The 21,586-nt window shown below is 45.6% G+C and overlaps 1 protein-coding gene across 2 annotated transcripts in view; it reads right to left on the bottom strand.

Moving 5' to 3' along the window:
- The window catches only part of DENND2D (DENN domain containing 2D), a 637,596-nt gene that overhangs the window by 186,881 nt on the left and 429,129 nt on the right, over nucleotides 1-21,586 (bottom strand). For both annotated transcript variants that reach the window (XR_015295991.1, XM_086923088.1), the window contains exon 9: nucleotides 20,602-20,643. Coding sequence is in view for 1 of the 2 variants with exons in the window: in XM_086923088.1 (XP_086779214.1) it covers nucleotides 20,602-20,643 (42 nt within the window). In the remaining variant the exon portion in view is untranslated. The remainder of the gene's footprint in view (nucleotides 1-20,601; nucleotides 20,644-21,586) is intronic.

Raw genomic sequence — 21,586 nt, 5'->3', positions numbered from 1 at the left:
GATCCAGCGCAGTTTAGGATTTGGTCCATTGTGATTGGTAACATACACATTTTGATCATTTAAATTAGTTACTATTCGCAAGTGTATTGTATTGAATTGTATTTGAATTTGTATAGCGCTCTGTCAAACAACGGGTATCCTGGCGCTATGATTACCCTACAACGCTCAACCGTCAAGTATACTGCAATAGTAACATCTATATACGGCTATTTTCAACCCTAGACAGCCGGACGTCTGATACCAAAAACTGTAACCATTTGACAAACAACGCTTTTCCGGCACGGTTTTACTTCGCCGCATATGGGTAAGAAGTAATTAAAATATTTGTGTTAATCACTGCCGTTTAACTAGTGCTATAATTTCTAACTGCCTACAATACTACTTTAATTTTAGACAACGGTTGGTCAACTAATCACTACTAAACCCCAACAATCACGTCACCCGGTTTGATTACAAACGCAAATCGTTCTTGCATTAACATGGGTAAGAAGCAAAAAGTTTGCACAATTTTTTCAATCGTGAAAAATACAGTTTCTCATGCATAGTTATTTAATTGCAGATAGCCGCCAAACTGCCAAACAATCTTAAAACAACATTTGCCCGGGTAACTACGTAACCCCGATACATCTCTGGTTTGCCCTGACCAGGTAAGAAATAGATACGAGGTTCACGTAACCAATAATCTGCCATCTTAAGACGTAGCGTTTTATACCTGCATCTACATACGGCCATTCTTATATTTTAGAGAGCCGGTATTCTGAACAGGATTACACCTCATTAGGCCGGATAACCGTTTAACTCCGTCACCTTGTTATTACATTACCAGGAGAAACACAGGTAAGAGAAATAACCATACTGCCACATTCATCGCAACTATTTAGAAGCGAGCTCGTTATTTTAGCTCTGTTCAATTTCAGATAGATAGCAACTGTAACTCCATTCGACTAAGAAACTGCAGGTCCCATTAAGGATTATCCAAAAGAATTCCACACCAAGTAGTCATCGAAACTCCTAAAAACAGGTGAGAGTAAAGAGATATTGTAACCGTTGTTAAGGAGGTTAACCTGTGAAACATCAAACTAAGATAGAATCGCTGTTTATCTCTATCCTATAAATGTATAGAAAATCGTTATCAGAGACCACACAAGCTACCGCGGTGTTATATCATCAGTCTCTTCACCACAAATGCAGGTACCTTGCTAAAAATATTATCGTGATGACATACTATGTCCCCATTATGATGTATAAATAGCCCCCCCCCCCTGTTCTGTATTCGCAACTTAAAATAGATTAAACTTAACATATGCAATATCCATAATGAGTAAATAAACACCAGTCTTCTTTTTCCTTTTCTAATTCGATGCCTACCATCTGAAGGGCATTCCTATTATTTTGCTCTATGTGCTCTTAACCTGGGCAAATGCTATATGGAATATCAACTGCTTTCTTCATTAATACAAATGTAAGCATGTATACTACTCGGTTCTATGTATTTCAGTTGTGACAAATGTTAGATGAAATGTCAACTGTTCTGTTTCTCTATTAATGCAAATGTAAGCATGTCTGTTTGATACCTATTATTATCTTGAACCAATGTCATGCGGTATATCCTGAAATTTGAACATATTACTAGCCTCTAGAAATCGGCAAACTGTATTTAGCATTATCAACTGTTTAGCATAAAGACAAAAATTTTAAAGATTATTTATTTATTTACAGCATCATGATGGTAAAGTCCTGAGGAAGACACCTTCAACGTGTCGAAACGCGTAGACAGGAAACCATCCCTCACCTATATCATAATTTTTATAAAATCAATGTATATGTGATAATGAACTTATCCTTTTATCAAATTTTATCAGTATGTCAATGATTTCGTTCATGACGTCTTTTATGAAATTTATTAAAATGTACTTTATATGCTAATTCGGTTGTGTACTATTAATTTTGTTCTGTTTGCCATCTAACTTGTGCCAGTAGTCATATTGTTTGCCTGGGTGCGTTTCTTTACATACCCTACAACGCTGTACATGCCTGCAGAAAACAGAATACAACTATAACTGGGCGACATTAGTCCCTTGGAAAGCGGCATGGTTTTAGCTTCTTTCTTAGGGTCAGCAGATTCTCAGTTTGTCGAACAGTAATTTGTTCCAGAGATGCGAGGCTGCAGAGCTAAAAGATCTGCCTCCCATCTGACTTTTCTTAAATGTAGCTGTGCACACCAGTTTTGCAGATGATGAGCGGAGATTTCTAGTTGGAGTGTACCAGGAGAATTTGCTCTGCAGTGGTCTAGGTCCCACTCTGTGCACAACTTTATGAACAATGCAGAGCGATTTAAATTGTACTCTGCAAAATCGGCAGCCAATGGAGATCCTTCAATGATGAGGATGCAGAGGACCTAGATTGTCTCTTTAAAGCTAGCTTAGCTGCTATTGTTTGGATTCTTTGCAATTTTTTTTTCAAAAACAAAGGTCTTTCCAGTAGCATGGCGTTGCTGTAGTCCAGCCTACTCATAACTACACTCCTCACCACCTGTACCTTGGCGGAGGGTGGCAGCAATGAAATTATTTTTCATAGGGCTCTAATCAAGGACATACAGGTGCTAATCGTTCAATTTACTTGCAAGTCTAATTATAGACTACTGTCAAATGGTACCCCCAAATTGCGTACTATCTTAGATGGAGTCAGTGGATTATCTGTTGGGAGAGGCCAGAAGTCAACAGGGAGCGGACGAGGTATCTAGTTCGGTGTAGAGTGTACAATTTCTGTTTTAACTCCATTAAATTGTAGAGAGTTAGCTTTCAAACCTAAAATGAAAACTAGAAGTAAGTACAAACATGAATGCTGTTTAATTTTGTGGAGTTCAATTTCTCGTCATATTGTTTTTGTTTTTTGAAATGTTTCAATAAAAATACTTTTAGGCAAAGAATGTTTTAAATACTAAGTAACGATTTTCCACTAGCCATTCTATTTCCAACCCCATGACCCATAGCCTCGAGGATTAGGCTCTGTTCAGAAATGTCTTCTGTTCCACTGCCGAAGCAACTAGCTTCATAGTTGAACCCTTTAGCCTTACAGTACAATCTCACAGTAGTTCAAGTTTATGCAGCATGTAAGTTAATTAGCTATTAGCTGGGGAGGATGTCAGTCAGATTCAACACACAAGTTACACAAATAAAGCTGAGCTCAACCCTTAGTAGCTATGACAAACAGCAGATAGCCTTAACTTAAGGAAAAGTGTGCAAAATAATTAGAAGCACCAAAACAATTAAAAAGTCAAAACACAACACAATGAAAGTTCCACAACCAAGTTCTAAGAATAGAGAAAATGCAAATTAGTAAACTGACACACAAATGTTTAAAAGAAAATAAGGGAAAGCAGAGAAATACATTTGTAAAGTGCCATAAAGTGCCCAATAAAAATCAAGCCCCAATCAGAAGTCTCTGTGTGTGGAACTAAAGGTGTTTCTAGAGTTTTCCTCCTCCTCCTCGAACTTCATCAAGTTCTCAATAAAAACTGGCAGCATTGGGTTATGCAAACCTTGAAATGCTGCTGTTATAGCACTATTTTATCACATAATTAAATCAAGATATAATTGCAGAGACAGAGTGGGATTTTCAAAGAGGTGCAGATTTGGATTACTTCTAATTAAGGCCCATTCCTCTGTTTGTTATTAAGTTCATGCCAAAACGCAGAAGTACACTTTTAACAAAAGATTCGGCAAGACGGACAATAGAACGAGCACTCCAATACAATCGGATCATGAAAATAAAAAAAAGAAACAAATGCTGTTAGTGTTTCAACAACTTATTAAGAAATGTGTTTGGTTATGTAAACATGCTTCTCAGGAAACTCAAGACAGAACCCTGCACAATGATTTTAATTGCACCAGAGTGGCCCCGCCAATTCTGGTTCACAGAGCTTCTTCTGCTCTCTTAAGATCAGCCGGTTCACCTGTGTCCCATTCCATCTCTATTGACAATATCCCACGGTCAGGTGGTGCACCCAGATCCGAGCTCTCCAGTTGACAGTGTGGCTCTTGAGCACCAAGAATTCCAGAGTTTAAATATCCCTCAGGAGTGTAAAGAAATTTTACCTCAAGCCCGCGCACCAAGTACTTGTAAGACCTATCGGGCGAAATGGAAACGTTTCTGCTTATGGTGCCACCGAGAGACCGCCATCCGTTCTCTTCTGCTCCTCATCAGATATTGCCTTACATTCTATCTCTGGCTAAGTCAGGCCTGGCACATTCCTCCATCAAGGTACACCTGGCGGCTATTTCTAGATTCAGGCGGACAGCCTCTGGTCCTTCTCTCTGCGCGTTTGCAGAGATTTTTTACCGTTTCGTGGAACTTTGCGTAGCGCGACTAGGCAAATTCCGCCCACCCCTAAATTCAAGTGCATGTAAGCCGCTAGAAAGACCTCTACGAGCTCACTCCACGAGATCAGTTTCAGCTTCGACTGCTCTCTTCGCTGGGGTTCCTATCAAGGACATTTGTAGGGCGGCTACATGGAGCAGTGCCCACACTTTCACAAAGCACAAGCAGTCCTGAGGAATCTTTTCCAATGAGTGGTGAGCTTTCCCTTCTATCCCTCCTTCCTATTATTGCACATTTTGTACCTGATAATGTTTACTGACTACTGTTTCAATGTCTGTTTACTTCTTATGAAAGTATGGATACTGAGATATTTCAATATTTATGTCACAAAATGTGTTTTATTGCTTACTGCTAGCTACTCTGGTACAAGCTATGGGAATCTATGAATGTTCCAATACTGGAGTAAGAAAACAAGTTACTTACCTGTAACTTTGGTTCTCCAGTATTAGTAACTTTCATAGATTCTCCTGCGCCCACCCTCCTCCCCTGGGAAAGCTCAGCCTTCAGCAAATGTGGTTACTGTTACACAACGGCTAGGGAAATCTGAGGCTCTCTCAGGAGGGTTCTAGGGGGTGAGGCTAATCTGATTGGTTGTTGCATGTTTTTGGTCTCTTTTACAAAAAGAGGTGGATATGCTACAAAATGGTTTGAGGCCTAGGCCTTTCTTTCTCTTTTGTACCTACTGCTAAGGTATTTTTTATTTACCAAGGCTCCCATTCCGATGACTTGGAATGATACAAGCTATGGGAATCTATGAAAGTTCCAATACTGGAGTAAGGAGACATATACTTGACCCATGTGCTATGGGAGGGTTAAACACAGAAAGAAGGCTTGACACACTCATGGAATGGCGAATGGTATCAAACAAAATGAGAACGACGCTTACGTTTACCAATGGTAGGAGATGGGTAACCTGTAAGCCCACAGAACAAAACATGCCTCTTTGCGACAATGCATGCGATGTCTAGCCAAAACCTAAAAAACACCATGTCATGCATTCAGCATGATTCCCCTCAAGATCTCCATAGCTATGTTACTGTCACACTTTGCATATAGTGGAAATGAGGGTTTATGCTAGTTTAAATATTGATATTATTTGTACAGATGATGATACCAAATGCATTTTTGTAGGTTTGTTAAGTGTGACAGCATTGGACGCTGAAATAAACAGTACATTTGCATGCCTAGACACATTAATTTTCCCCGGGAACTAGTGGATGAAATGTTTCTACCCTTAATATTACTTGGATTGCACAAGTACTGAGGCATGGTCTGTGTAAACGGTCTGTTCCATGAAAAGAACTATAGTAAGCAGATATGTTTGAAACATACATTGACCTAAATGTCAGAAATAATCTTAATAAGAAATTGATAACTTTACAATCTTAATCAATGTCCCTAATGCATCTTAGAAGATCCTTGTTTCAGCCCTTTCTCCTTCTGACAAAGCTTAATTCTTGCAGTTTCTGTCTTCTAATTCTTGCACTGGTCTCAATGGTACATTCCTCATCTGTACATGTGTGACTCAATTTATAGATATTTTGAGATCTTTACTTTTTGTTGATTCAACACTAAGTCTTGAGTCATACTTACAAATATGTAAACGAGGTAGGCTGCACCTGACACAGTATTCTCCCTTTAAATATTGATTTTAAATTAACACGGGTTTCTTCGATACTCAACAACTTGCATTATCTGACAAATGTATGCAGTCGCGGCCCAAGCAGGTAAGCGCGGTGGGGTAAGGTAGGGTGGAGGGGAGTGAAACAATGGAATAGGGAAAATAAAATAAATAAATAAAACCATATCCCTTGCGCTCGCTGCATCGCCGTGTAGGGGATGCGACGAGCACAAGGTAAGTGGTTTTATTTATTTATTTTATTTTCCCTTATCGTCATCTGTCACTCCCTCCCCGGCCCCACCGCGCTTACTTGCATGAGCTGTGACTAAATGTATGCTACCTCTTTTATTGTTGCTGAGTCAATGCTGAATTATTGCTCTTCTTCGGCAATCCATCTAGCTTTCAACTCCTGGAATCTCTTTCTGATGCAACTGCTAATCCGCTGCTGGCTTTTGGTACACTGCATACTGGGTGCATACTTTTCATCCTGCCACTATTGTGCAGCCTGTAAGCAGCATACCTGAAAGCTCCTTTTCATTTTGCTCCCGGGGCACTAACAAGCATCGGAAAAGGTCATGGGATTAGCCTGTAAATTGAAATGCAGTCCTAATGGCTTTATCAATTATTTTTAATAGTGGAACAGTAGTTCCTTCCCTGTTCACATCCCATTCATACCTTAATCATAAGCATTGTTACAATGTTTTTTTTTATTAAAGACCTTTATTGATAGCATAGCCGTTCGTCAACATAGACAGATCTTACAGTACCACATTCTATTGGTGAACATTACTTAAGGACCAGATGGTCTATACACAGGAAACTCAATACACAGCCAAAATGCCGGCATCCCGGAGGCCCGGCGGCGAGATGTAGTGGAATCCGGTCAGCATCTACTAGGCGTATCGCCCACTGTAAGCCTTAAATAGCACAATATCACAGTCGGCTGTCTCAATCGCAAAAATAACATGGCGGTCTTAAACCAATTTAACGTGAAAGGAACTACCCCTAAAACCCCCCCCCCCCCCAACTTCCCCCCCCGTTTGCTCTCGAGTGTAAACGTGGAATCCTAACCAATCCCCCTGTGCTAACAATTCTGCGTGCGCCCCCCGTGTGTGTCGAACCATCCCTCCGCCCGTGCCGCCCCACTCCCCACGTCCCTCCCTGCCTTCCCTGAGATGCATGCATCCGTCCCGCTTTGCCCATTCTCACATTCCAAACATCACTCCTCCCCTCGGGGTGGGGCTCCCGGACCCAAACCACAGTCCACCCCCTCATCCTGAAGTTCACCGTTCTCAGAGGTGTCAGAGCAGCCTTCCTCCCCTTTGCTCAGGTGTTCTTTATAAAGGTCCCAGAAGTTTTTCGGCCTGCTTCTGGGCGGCAGTAAGTCACTGTACAATTCTGTTTGGGTGCAGCAGTACTGTAAGTCCCTAAGCCATCTCGCTTTGGTAGGGAGTGGCCCGCGCATCCAGCAGGCAGCGATCACTCTCCTGGCCAGCAGCAACGCCATGTCCACAAGCCTGCGCAGCGAGGGGGCCAGCGGTTTGGAGAAACCAAGGAGTGCAAGTGCCGGAGATCTCTGCAGCGGCTCCCCCAGAATCTGGTCTAGCTCCGCAAATACTTCCTCCCAGAAGGACCTCACCCCAGGACAGAGCCAAGCCAAATGAAAGAAATCTGCGACCTGAACGCGGCAGCGTTCACACTCCGCGGAGGCGCGAAGACCGTAGCGGTGTAACCGCTCGGGGGTGTAATACACCCGTTGTAAGTACTTAAAGTGCACCAGCCGGTGCCTGCCATTTAGAGAAATCCTTCGAGTGCTGGTGCAGCAGTATCGCCACATGGCGTCATCCACAGGGGCTTGGAGATCCTCTTCCCACGCCGCCCTAGCTTTAGAAGATGGCAGCGTCTGATGCGACACCCCCAACCTGTTAACTCGCGAGACCAGTTTAGCAGGCGCTTTATTCTTAATAATACACGTCAGTTCAGGGATTTCCTCAGGCTCCTCCAGAGTAGGCCCCAGTATCTCCCGGAAAGCAGAGCGGAGCCTGTGGAACTGGAATCTGTGCAACAAGGAGGGGCCCGTTGTAGTGGGGGGGAGTTGTTCCCAGGTTTTTAGGGTGCCTTCCAAGAACAGGTCCTCCATTTTTACTATGCCTAGGGCTCGCAGGGCTTCTATCACGCCTTTCTCATTGAGCGGGTCTAGCCAGAGGGCCCAGGCCACAGGCATCAGTGGAGAATACAGCAGTTCACAGCCACGTGCTCTTGCCAGAGCGCGCCAGGCGTGGTTGGTCGCCTTGAGTGAGTCCATCCGCCCGACGGACCGGTCCGTAGGAAGGCAGATCGTCGCAGGCAGGGGGAGCGGATCGGCAAACAGCCTCTCTAGTATGAGGTGTGGCGTGCGTGCGTCACCGTGGATCCAGGAGTGCAGGTGTGTCGCCTGCGCCACCCGATAGTAGCGTTCCAGATCCGGGGCCCCCAATCCCCCCATCTCACACGGGAGAGTCAGGGTCGCCCAGTTGACTCGGGGTTGCTTTCCTCCCCAGGCCAGCCTAATCAAGACCTGCGTGAGTCGCCTGAAGAACCCCCTCGACAGGACCACCGGGATGTTAATGAAGAGGAAGAGGAACCGGGGGAGCACTATCATCTTCATGATGGCGATCCTGCCGAGTAACGAAAGTGGGAGCCTGATCCAGGCCTCCACGTCGTCGGACAGTTTGGTAAATGCGATTCCGTAGTTGTCCCGGATCAGGATCTCCGGGTCAGTGTGCAGGCGGATGCCTAAGTATCTGACCGAATCGTCTGTCCACTGTAGAGGGTACTCCATGTCGAAGGGCCGTGTCACAGGTGTCAGGGGGAAGGCTATAGACTTGTCCCAATTCACTTGGAGTCCAGAAAGTGACCCGAAGCGGACTACTTCCCTGAGAATCGGTGTTAGATTGGTCTCTGGATCTCGGACGTAAAGCAACGTGTCGTCTGCGTACGTTGAGATACCAATTTTATAAGTGGGGAAGCTGATACCTTCCAGACTGTGGTACTCTCGGATGGCACAGGCCAGGGGCTCCGCCACCATCGCATAGAGCAGAGGCGACAGGGGGCATCCCTGTCGAGTCCCTCTGCTGATGTGTATCGGCTCTGAGACCCTATCTCCCAGCCGCAGTCGGGCCGAGGGGCGATGGTACAGTGCTCCTATCCTCTGCATGAACGGTTCTCCCAGGCCCAGTTTTCGTAGTACTCTAATCATGAACGGCCATTCGACAGAGTCGAACGCCTTTTCCATGTCCAGGAAAATCGCCAGCGCGCGGTTTTCCTGTTTAACATGTTGTATCGTGCCCAGCACCGTACGGATGTTATAGGTTAAATTCCTGCTAGGGACAAATCCAGATTGCTCCGGCGCTACCAGTTCAGGGACTAGTAAGGCCAGTCTGTTGGCCAGTACTTTGGCATATAATTTTGCATCTACGTTTAGTAAGCTGAGCGGCCTGTACGAGCCACAGCGATCTGGGGGTTTCCCCGGCTTGGGGATCGTAATCAGCAGGGCTTCCCGCATGGAGAGGGGCATTTCACCATTCTCACAAACAGTGTCAAAGAGAGTGACCAACTGCGGGAGCAGAAGATCTCCGAATGCTTTGTAAAAGCCCACTGTAAGACCGTCGGAGCCCGGAGCACTGCCCGACCTCATGCTCCCCAGGGCCTCTAAAATTTCGTCTTCGTGGAATGGGGCCATCAGAAATTCCCTATCCGAATTTTTGAGGAAAGACATGGAGATGTGGTCTAGGTAGTCGTCTATTTCGGCTTCCGCACCCCCTGCCTTGGAACGATAGAGTTCCGCATAGTAGCGTCTAAAGGTCTCCAGTATTTGTTCTTCCTCCGTGACTCTATCCCCCTCCGGAGTCTGCAGTTCGTCTATCACCAAGGGTCTCCGGGAGCCCTTGACCATACGAGCCAATAACGCCCCTGGTCTCTCCCCCTCACCATATGCCCGAGCCGTGGCGTACTTGCCCATGAAGAGAACTTCTCTGTCCGCCAGCGCGTTATATTCCAACAGCAGTTGCGACAGCGCCGGACCATCATCGCCACTGGGAGCCGCCAGCCCGCGGTTCTCTAAGTCCGCCAAGTTCATTTCTAAATTGGAAAGGTCTCGCCTAATGGTGCGTAGCACGCTGGAGTGTTTGGACATGGCCATTCCTCTGATATACACTTTAAAGGCCTCCCAGACCGTAAAGAAATCGTCAACCGATTTGAGATTGGTAGCGAAGTAGAGTACAATATCCTCCGCCAATTCCCCTCGGAAGGCGTCGTCCAGTAGCGCGAAGGGGGGGAACCGCCAGGTATAGGGCGGAATCCCCTTCCTGGCAGTGGAAAGGGAGAGCAGCACAGGGGAATGGTCAGAGAGGGTGCGCGGAAGAACCTCACATGAGCTAATTGCACTTAGGACCGGAGGGGAGGCGAGCCAGTAGTCTATCCTCGTGTGTATGTTGTGGTAGGCTGAGTAGTGTGTGAATCCTCCCTGCATGGGGTGTTTATCCCTCCAGACGTCTATTAGGTTCAATTTGGTCATCTCCGCTTTCATATAGACAGCAGATGCGACCGGCCTCCGGGTCGGGCCCGTGGAGCGGTCCCTGGCGGGGTCAAACACGAAGTTAAAGTCCCCTCCCCACAACATTTGCGGCTGAGCGTGTGGCCTGCATGCGGCAGACAGGGTCGTGTAAAACTCCGGGCTATCATAATTGGGGCCATAGACATTCACCAACAACAGATCCAGTCCTCTTCCCACACACCTAGCAAGGGCATACCTACCCTCCAAATCTACATGCACCGGCGTCAACTTCAATCTCGAGGAGGGATTGGCCCAAATAAGCACCCCACGGGCGTGGGTAGTGAAACCCGCTGCCACGATGTTGCCCACCAACCCCCTGGTTTGCAACATTTTACTGTTAGTAGGCAAGTGGGTCTCCTGCAATAGGGCTACGTCTACGTGATGTCTGTGGAGATAGCTAAGGACTTTTCGCAGCTTACGATAGTTATTCAATCCCCGCACATTCCAGGTCAGGAGCTTTAGTGTGTTGTGGGCTTGTGTGTGAGCAGACATTACAGCAGTAGACATTGCATCATGTTACAGACCTTTGTGAAATCAGGGGTAGGGAGAGCACAGCAATGCATTGGGTCGTCACCATACGCGGCTAGCCAGCCGCTCCGTACATTGAAATTTCCACAGTTCCAAACACTCGTAGCAAACTTCGGGCACTTCAACAGTTCAACATGAAAAAATACAACAAACCTAGCGTTTGTTCCTACCCCTAGTACCCACTCCCACCCACAGCTGACCACCCCCAACCCGGCCAGACAGGTCCCCACAACATTCCCCATCAACCAAAAAAGAAGAAAGAACCAGAGTCAATTAGACAGTTCGAAACCCAACTCCCTAGGGAGAGTCTCAGCCAAAAGCACTGGGGCAAAGCGTGCCGGAACTGTACAAAACCACCAACGGTCACAAAATATACCCTCAGTCCGGTGCCTCAGTCCAGCCCCAAGATCAGTTCAGTGCCCAAAACGATTTGCATTCCTCAATTAACAAGCGGGGGGGTGGATCCCCTGCCCCCCCATCCCCAGCGCCTCCCAATCCCGACCTTCAGTGTAAGTTCCATTTCACCGCAGCACCCCGCGTCGTTGTCCCCAGATTCCCTGTAAGTAGGACGCCCTCCAGCGCTATCGCTACCTCCCCCCCACAACGCACAATCCCCCACTTTACCGAACTTACTGCCCCCACCGGGGGAGGTGTATCACAGTTTCGGTGGGGAGTCAAGTCCTGGCCTCCAGGAGGAGGGCAACCCCTTCCAGCGAAGTCTCCTCAGTCCTGCTCATCCATGTGCGAAGCCGAGCCCGCCTCCTCACTCTGGTGCTGTCTTTGCTCCTTGCGCTCCCGGGCCCACACCTTCAGTGACTTTTGTAGTTCTTTGGGATCTGTAAAGAAGTACGATTTCCCACCCGTATTAATTCTTAGTTTAGCAGGGTAAAGCATCGCGTAATCGAGCCCCAGCTCGCGTAGCTGCTTTTTGTGCGGAGCGAACTGCCGGCGTTCCTCTTGTACCTTGGCAGTGAAGTCCGGGTATAAGGAAATGTCCATGCCCTCCATCTGAAGTTTACCCTTCTCCCTAGCTAAGCGCAAAGCAATGTCTCTGTCCCTGTAATTCAGGAGCTTCGCAATGATGGGACGGGGAGGCGCGCCAGGCTGTGGCTGGGGTCCCAGCGTGCGATGTGCACGCTCCACAATGAACATCGGGGAGAAGGCTTCCTCTCCAAGCAGTACCTTCAGCAAGTTTTCTACATAGAGCTCCATCTTGCCAGTCCGAGTTGATTCTGCCACCCCCGTTATACGAATGTTCGATCTGCGGGAGCGCGCTTCCAAGTCCTCAGTTTTGTCACGGATTACCTGCAGCAGCCTGCCAAATTGCTTCCTGTCCTTATCCCATTCGGACTGCGCTTCCTCGGTCTCCGTGAGGCGGCGTTCCGCCATGTCCAGGCGTTCTGCATGCTTGTCTACCCGCTCCGCCATTCGGTCCATGCGGTATGACAAAGCGTCAATCTTGGAGCCCACTGCCTCAATGCTGTTTTGGATGCCCTTCTCCATAGAAGCCAACAGTTCTCTAAGCTCTGAGGGAGCCGGGGTCACCGTCGCTGGTCCTTTAGGGGAGGTCTCCGGGGCTAGCACCTCGGAACCCTTTGGCCTGCGGCGGTCAAAGGAGAGCTTCGCCTGGGTACTATCGTTTTTCCCCATGTTTCCTCCTTAGCGCTGTGGGGCGCGCTTCCGAAGGTGTACCCCTCGTCTCAGGATAGACGGGGACGCAGAAGTGTGTCGCCTGCCGTACACTGCCACCAGTGGCCCTGCGTGGGCAGGAGGAGCAGTCCTGCCAAGATGGCGTCTCCAGGGGAAATGTCGCCGCTATTAATGGTGCTGGTCAAACCCTCTCACTTCGCTGAGCAGTCGTAGCCCCCCGTCCAGCTGCCGCCTGTGCCTGCTGTCTCCTGCGCCGGCGCTCTGCAGGTCCTGAGCGCTATGGGGTCCGTCCCTGCCCTTGGCCGCCTCAAAGTTTCTGCGCACCGCGCCGGTTGCCGATGTACTCACGGTGCCCTCTGCCACGGGTCTCCTGAGTGGGGGCGCTGTGGGGGCGTCGATTTGGCCGCTGCGGGGCTTCAGGGGAGAGTAGTGGGTCGTCCCGGTGGCAAAGTGTCCTCTCGAGCGTTCACGCGCGGAGCCCCCGACTCCTCTAACGTTCTGGGGCCGCACGTCAGGTGACGTCGCCCGGATCGCACCACAGGGCAGACCGCGGCTTCAGGCCTGGTCCGCCAGCTCTCCGCGTCGCGGACCTCCGCCACAATATCTGAGTGGAGCGCCCGCTCAAGTCCGCCAGGCTTCGTGGACAGGGTCGGTGGCACCGGGGGGGTGGAGGGGCCTCGCACACTGCAAATCGGGCACTATTCAGGATACTTTAGCTGGATATTTCGGGGCTTTGGTGAGGAGCCGAAAGCTCACGCGTCCGACATCGACGCTGGCTAGCTCCGCCCCAAGCATTGTTACAATGTTTTTAGTCATGTGTGTCTACTAAATTTTGGTCAACTTTTTTGCTTTGCATAAACTCTGTGTTGAATTTACAACCAATGAACCAGCCAATGCTTGTCATTCTTCATAGTGATAAATCCATCTGTGGACTGCTCTGGTGGCATAACAAGTTTGTTACAAACTTTGCTGGTTGCCAAAAGAGTTTTTGTTTAACAACATTAGGTAATCTTTCAAAAACATACATTTTGGAAAATTAGATTCACAATATTTGAACCTCTGCTACCACAGAACAAGGACAACAAGCTATGTTGATGGAAGAGATATTAAAAATGTAGAAAGCATTTCTAAGAGTATGCAGTGGTCACATGGACAACTGCCTACTCCTAAAAATGTTTTTGTCCATTCATTAGGGGATTAGGATCCCCTTGGGGACAACTTTCTGTTCGCCAATAGGCTACCACTATCTTTGTGTAGGCGGTAAAATATTAATGTTTTACATTGGATTTTGATCACAAACATTAAGACATACTGTAAGGAACCTGTATTCAGAAGGGATGCCCTAAACATACCCCTTCAAAACACCAACTCGATATGGTTTCCTAAACACATTTAACAATTCGGTAAACCTTTCCAGATAGTTAATGCGCTTAAAACATTTCAAAAAAGATTTTAGCTTGTGCAAACAATCTGAATTTGTCAAATCAGAGTGTCTACAAACACAAATATATTTGGTATTGCAATTATATTTATATAGCGCTTACTACCCCTGACAAGGTGTTGAAGCGCTTTTTAGGCGAATAGCATGCTACTCCAAAACCCAAAAAGGATTAGTGGTGAATTAGTATAGTGAAATATGAGATTAATTTGAGTGGTGGATGTGTTAGTCTGGTTTTTAGATTGAGAAGGATAGTGGAGGAATACAAACATTAAAGGTTTGCATATATATAGCGCTTGCTACCCATGACAAGGTGTTGGAGCACTTTTCGGCGAGTAGCACGCTACTCCGGAACCAGAAAAGGATTAGTGATGAATTAGTCTAGGGAAATATGTAATTAATTTAAGCGGTGACATGTTAGTCTGTTATTTGGATTGGAATGTATAGTGGAGGGATGCAGGAGGGAAGGGTTTGCATTTATATAGTGCTTGCTCCTCCAATGAGGTGTTGTAGCAGTTTTCAGCAAATAGCAGTCTACTCGGTTACCCAAACAGGATTAGTGGTGAACTAGGGTAGGGAAATATGAAATTAATTTGATTTGAGCGGTGGACATGTTAGTCTGTTATTTGGAATGGTGAATGAATAGTGGTTGGAAAGAAGAAGAAAGGGTCGACAAAGTTTATTTTATGAGGAGCTCATAGCAATAGGAGGGGGTTTGGGATGAGGCAAGAGGTGGAGGGGGAAGAGTCAGAGGGTGGGGTTTAGAAAGGCTTATTCTGGAAATCTGAATAGTAGGAGAGGTATTTGATGATGCAAGGAGGGGTGGCAGAAGGAAGAGTCTAGAAAGGGTTGTTTTTGGGATCATACTAGTGGTATGAGGTTTGGGATGAATGAGAGAGTGGAGTTAGATGATATATTTCAAGAGATATAGGGTAGTGCATTGGATATGTGAATTAGAAGCAAAGTAATACATATAAAGATACATAAGTAGATGGAAGATATATCATAAGTTCATGGAAGGTATATATGCATAAGGAAGATAATATATGTAGATTAAAGTTGCATTCAGACTTTCAAGTGTTGCTGTACTTTAAAAATGTTTTTTTAATTGAATAGTGAAGCAATTATAGATAGTTATGATAACATTGTTGCTTATTTATAAAGTCACTTGCATACATGTTAAACATAGAATAATGTAACTATAAGTAATATGTAAATTTTTTAAGCAGAACTAACAAATATCTATATCTTTAAAAAGATAATCATTAAACATGTTTACACAAAGCAATACACATATGTAGGTATAAACCTATAGTCCAAATAAATGCTTATATATTGAGGAATATGCTGTACATTTATGTTTGCATATGGTTGTTATGTGGGAAGAGCCAATTCTTGAGTAGTCTTCTTAAGATAAGGTTGTTATCCATAGTTCTCATGTTTGGGGGTAAAGAGTTCCATAGTTTGGCTGCTTGAACAGAGATGGATGCATCACCCATGGCTATTTTCTTAAGGCAAGGTGCCACTCAAGAGTGGAGGTTCCTTTGTTGAATGTATTTTATGATTTTGTTCCTGATGACCAGCGGTCCTGTTCCATGTATTGCTTTGTGAGAGATACAAAGCTGCTTGAATGTGGATCTTCTGGCAACTGGTAAACATTGTAGGGCTTTCAAGGCATGAGAGATTTGGGCTTGCGGTTTTATATGTAAGAGTAGTCTGGTAGCAGAGTTCTGAATAAGTTGTAGTCTGTTCATAGTTGATAAAAGTGATCTGTTTTAGAGGCTCTTGGCGTAATCGAGTTTGGATAGAACAGGAGAGATGTTAGCCTGGACCTTGTGTGAAAATCCCAATGGGGGAAGATGCATCGCAGAGTTTTTATAGTAACAAAGCTTGATCTTCCTAGTTTGTCTACATGGGCATTCATTGATAGCTTGGAGTCCATGGTCATTCTGAGGTTTCTTACTTCCTTTGATACTTTCGGCAGTGTTCCCAGATCCTTAGGCCATGCAGAAAGTGGGTCATAATTTTTCCAATCACCACACGTGAGTATTTTCGTTTTGGAAGCATTTAATGTCATCTATTGATCCACGTCAATGAGACAACTGAAAATTGGTTTCTAATGACTTTGGGGCTTTCCAGTTGAAGGAGTACTTGTGTGCTATCAGCATAGCTATAACATGTGAGTTAAAACTGATTGGTCAGTGCCGGTAATGACTTTATGTAGATGTTTAAAAGCATGGGCGACCGGATAGAGCCTTGAGGGACCCTTCTTTTGTGAAGAACGGTTTGGAAGAAAAAGGGGGGGGTATGGATGACATTAGTTCGGTTGTGAAGGTAGGATGGGATCCAGTCGAAAGCAGTCCCCTCTATGTCGGCTTCAGTGAGTCTTTGCATCAGAGTGTCATAGTCAACTGTGTCAAAGGCAGCTGAGAGGTTCAAGAGAAGTAGAGCAGCAACCCTCTTCCGGTCAACTGTGTTCTTCAGGTCATCCCAGATGGAAACGAGGGCAGATTCTGTGCCTCTTTCTGGACAGAATCCCATTTGGAGGTCTGAAAGTATGGCATTATCTTCAATAAATTGTGACATCTGGGGGAATGCTGCTCTTTCTATCAGTTCGTCCAGGAAAGGTGTATTTATAATTGAGCTGTAGTATATCTGGCCGTTAGTATCTTAAGGTCACGTTTTTTACTGCAGGAGACAGTTAATATTTAATGAAAATGAAGTGGATGTTATCTCATTTATGCGCAAATATCCGTTATGGATTGTGCATTTTTGTAATTTGTAGAATGTATGTTCATCAAGATACAATGTAGATGTGTATTCCATTCCAGACAAAGTATATGCTGAACTATAAACAGGCGTACATGCTTTAACCCTGCTTGAGTACTAAGCACATTAAGTTCACCAGGCTGGATAATTTATCTTTTTATAAGTCTGATATTTAATTTGCATTTTTTAAAAGCCAACCAAGCAACATAAAATAATAACATAGAATCACAATAGTAACACAAAATAAAATATATTACATCATGGGGACGCAAACATTTTCTCAGGGGCCAAAAAGTTTAGTCTGTAATGTGACTGAGGGCCAAACTAATTCCAGCAGGGTGGCGGTCGAGCGGTTCGGGGGTTGGCATTAATGTGGGAGTAGGAGCAGCAAAGCAAATACATCTAGTGGCTGAATAGCACAATGTGAAGCCAGAAAAGTTGCCATTAATCCAGACTTCCCCACTTAACCAAATTGTCTGATCCTAGGCAATTCTTTCATTTCACTTTTCTTTGTCCTTTTATTTCATTATCACATAGAAGAAGACCTTTAAGATGAGCACTGTACAAAACCTTCTCCTGTATTTGATTTACTAAACTATAAAGTTGTTCATGTGTAAAAGTAACCCAGACTACCTAAATAACGCATATTACAATGGACTTGACTCTTAGTTCACTATTGGCATTATTATTATTAGGGTTGGGTGCAGGGGAGTAGAATGAATGTTTCTAAATTTATGTTTGAACTTTAAAAAAATACTTCTCAATGCACTGATATAATCGGATATGCTACGATGAAATATTCTGCAAGTTAATAAAATACACTTTTAGAATTTTTTTATTTTTTTATTTTTTTTAAAGTTTTTGAAAACCTTTATTGTGCATAGTTAGCGTACAAATACGGGCCCACAACCATACAGGCCGGCCTCGAAAGCAATCAGTAGCACAAAAAGTAAGAATAGATCAACCCAGCGGTCCCAATGAAAACCCAAACGATAAGTGTCCAAGACGCGACTCAAATAAAGCGGGACCGAGGGCACAGGAGAAATTAGGTTAAGTTTTTAAAGTTTTGTAGAAAAGAAGGATCAGATGCATTCAATCCACCGAAAATAAATGGCAGGCAACGAACCTGCGAGGTACCAGCAATTCGAGGAAAAGAAAGTAAAAGTAGCGAAGGTCAATGTTCATCAGGATAATTGCACAACGAAACAGTACATGTTGGCCATCGCCCGCCCACGGACTCAATGCACCCAAATCCACTATAGTGACAGCATCAGCAGCGGAGAGAATAGGTATCACTACCCCGAAGCACCTGAGTGACCCTAAGGAAAGAGAAAGAAAAAGAACCAAGAGAGAACGAAAGAAATAAGGCCCATAGAAACTGAAACTTAAACAAAATCCCTACCCCCAACCCCCCACCCTGCACGTATGCGAAGGCTACGGCCTACCCCCCTCTAGCAACGTGCCTGTCGCCCACGAACCAAACCCGAAATTTAGAACAGAAAAGGGAAAGAAGAGGAGAAAAAGAAAACACGTGATACACAGAAGATATAGAGCAAGAAACAAAGAAGAGAAAAAGGAAAAAGAAGAATTACAACACTTGTAAAATAGAGAGTAAGAAAAGACTAATCTAATCTAAAACTCTCATAGAGAAAGAAAAAAGGAAGGGAAAGTGGGGAGGAGCCCACCAAATACATAGTCTCCCGAACTCCGCCAGCCGTAGAACATCTCCCTCCCCATACACAATAGCAAGGATAGATCTATTATTGCCGGAGGAGGGCCAAATCCAATGTCCCCGAAACTCCCCAGCCAACATTGCACTCTTCCACCCCATACATGAATAATCACAGTAAGCTTAAATCACAAATCGGGATGGGAAGGGATATTACTGTAGCACGTGCAGAGGAAGCGCCAAAGTCCGAGACTCCACCAGACAGTCCAACACAGTTCAGAACATAGAGACTCCTAGCCCTGGCCCGATCGTAAATGCCCGCCCAGCCATGGTTCCCGGCCAGAGCCCACCTCAGATAGAACAAAGGAGCAAGATGGCCGCCCTCGGCAGAATCGAGTTATCAAAGGGCAAAATGGATTCCGCCAAGCACATTCAGTCTCACTGTCCCAAGGGAGTATCAAATTCAGGGCAGACAGGCATTCCAGAGTAAGATACAAAAGTAACGGAGCCTGCGGGTAACAAATCTGCAGGAAAGACAGTCGCTGCACTGACGGCTCCGTAAACAATGGTTGCACTGCCCCGGTAGAAGTCTTGATATCCAGCAAGGAGGGAAACAGTGTAGCGTCGCCAAAAGAAACATCCCCCATGTGTTCGGGCGGTAACATCGTAGCACAGTTGGAGCCCAATGAAGGCAGATCAGTACTGCGTGGGGAAGAAGTCGGTGTTGTAAGCGCCACTGAGAGTATCACATCGTCAAGCCTCCTGCCCAGCAAAGAGGAGCTTTCACACCACGCAGCCCTCAGGTCGGCAAGCGCCAGCATAACAGAGCCGCGGGTCGGCTCAGGCGATGGTTTCACTTCATCCACGGTGTAATGTGCGGCTCGCCCCCCGGCACACTGATCAGAAGCCCCCCCGACAGCACATTTATGGGTCATAGCATAGCCTTCCCTCGCTACAACAGCGCCATCCATTTCCGTCCCTCTGCCGGGAAATCACGGGGCTGAGTCGGCAAGGTTCGCAAAACGAAACAGGGTCTCAGGTCACCGGTACAGTTCAGGGCAGCCGGTAACGGAGGCACAGCAGGATGAAACACCCTCGATCGACCCAGGGCGGGGACGAGTCGGAGGCAGGCACCGTCAGCTGGCCACACACCAATGCGGGGAATGCGCGGCGTGTCTCACCTGAGCATCCTCCACAGCAGATCGGTGGGGTAAATTTCAGGCAGCCAAAGGAAAGCCCTGTGAGAGGGGCCGATGGTTACAGGCATTTGTGTGTTGCAAGGCAGGTCGTCAGCATTGCCCCGTCTCGATCGGGTCACGGAGCTCCAGCAGGCGCCATCTTAGCGGGTCAGCCCGGGTCTCGGCTCAATGTCCAGGAGCGGCCGCCGAAGCAGCTCGGCGATATCTCCAGTTGGGAGGCTGGCAGGGCCCTCGGAAAAACGGCAACAGCCTCCGCTCACTTTCGCCGTTCCCCCGCAGCCACTCAGTAACAGGATGGATGGCAGAATTTATCTGCGGGAGACAAAGGCTCGCGGAGCTGGGAGACTACACGTCTGTCTCCTCCGCCATCTTGGCTCCTCCCCCTAGAATTTTATTTTTGAAGAGGCTCCATCATATTTTAACACTCTTGATGCAAAATGCCTTTAAAAATTAAAGTATTCCTAAAGTTAAGCAGTGCAGGACACTCTAGTTGCTTCCTTCCTTTCTTTAACTTCTTGCGGAGGCCAGTAACCAGCAGCCCAGTACTCTGTTAAGGAGGGGGCCACATGTAAACGTTAGGAGGGACCGTATTTTGAGTATCACTGTATTAGATGATTGTTCATTAGGCTGTACCATCTGAACAATGTGATTCAATGCACTTGTAGACTATACTCTACATAACATTTAGTGCTAACTTGACTCCTCAATCCCAATACATAACATTGTGTATTTAATCAAATGGAAAACACTTACTTTCTTTAACAGCTTTCCTTCACACAAATCTACCAGAAGAACCTGAATAAAAGTAAAGCATCAAATCAATTAGTTTAATATTTGCCAATAAGGTTCATAATACACATTTTCTGAAAAGGGTGAATGACACGTCATATTGCGAATCACCAAAATTATGCAATAAAAACAAACCAAGTGCTTATTAGAAGGTACAGACAAAAACATACCATTTCAACACTGTAAATGCAAACAGGAAAAGAAAACAAGTCACTTACCTGTAACTATAGTTATCCAGTATTGGTATCTTTCATAGATTCACAAGCCTGAATCATTCCCTGTCCCAGAGGCGGGAGTCCCACGGTAAAATACAAGAGCAGTGCCTAAGTAAATAATAGTAGTAGGCTAAAAGAAATCCAAAAGGCCTAAAACTTAGCAGCCTATCTACATCATTATATGAAAAGAACTCAAAAATAGTTCCAACCAATCAGCTACCAGCACCCTCTAGAACCTTCCCAGCAGAGGCAGTTCTCCTCAGATTTTCTTAGCAGAAGTGGGAAACCAGAATCCCAAGCAAAAGAACTGTCTCGCCGGGGAGGAGGGTGGGTGCATGTGAATCTATGAAAGATACCAATATTGGATAACTGTAGTTACAGGTAAGTAACTTGTTTTCTTATCCAGTATTGGGGTATCTTTCATAGATTCACATGCCTGAATCAGAATACCAAGCATGTCATTTGCAGATGGTAGGAGACAAGGTTTATAAACTCCCAAAACACATCCATAAAGGTTGGAACATTAACAAGCTTAATGTACCTTCAAATAAATAGAATGCATACTAAGAAACATTACCTAAGGAAGGCAAGGTTATAAACACAAGTAAAAATGCATATATTTAAAGGAATAAACATATAACATATGTCACATGAAACATTGCATTATATCAATGGAAAACATCTGAATATGACCTTAGAGAAAAATATGACGAAGAACCGATTGTCCTAAAGCT

The sequence above is a fragment of the Lissotriton vulgaris genome, chromosome 5, assembly GCF_964263255.1.
Source record: "Lissotriton vulgaris chromosome 5, aLisVul1.2, whole genome shotgun sequence".
Classification (NCBI taxonomy): domain Eukaryota; kingdom Metazoa; phylum Chordata; class Amphibia; order Caudata; family Salamandridae; genus Lissotriton; species Lissotriton vulgaris.
This window is presented reverse-complemented; position numbering and strand designations above follow the sequence as displayed.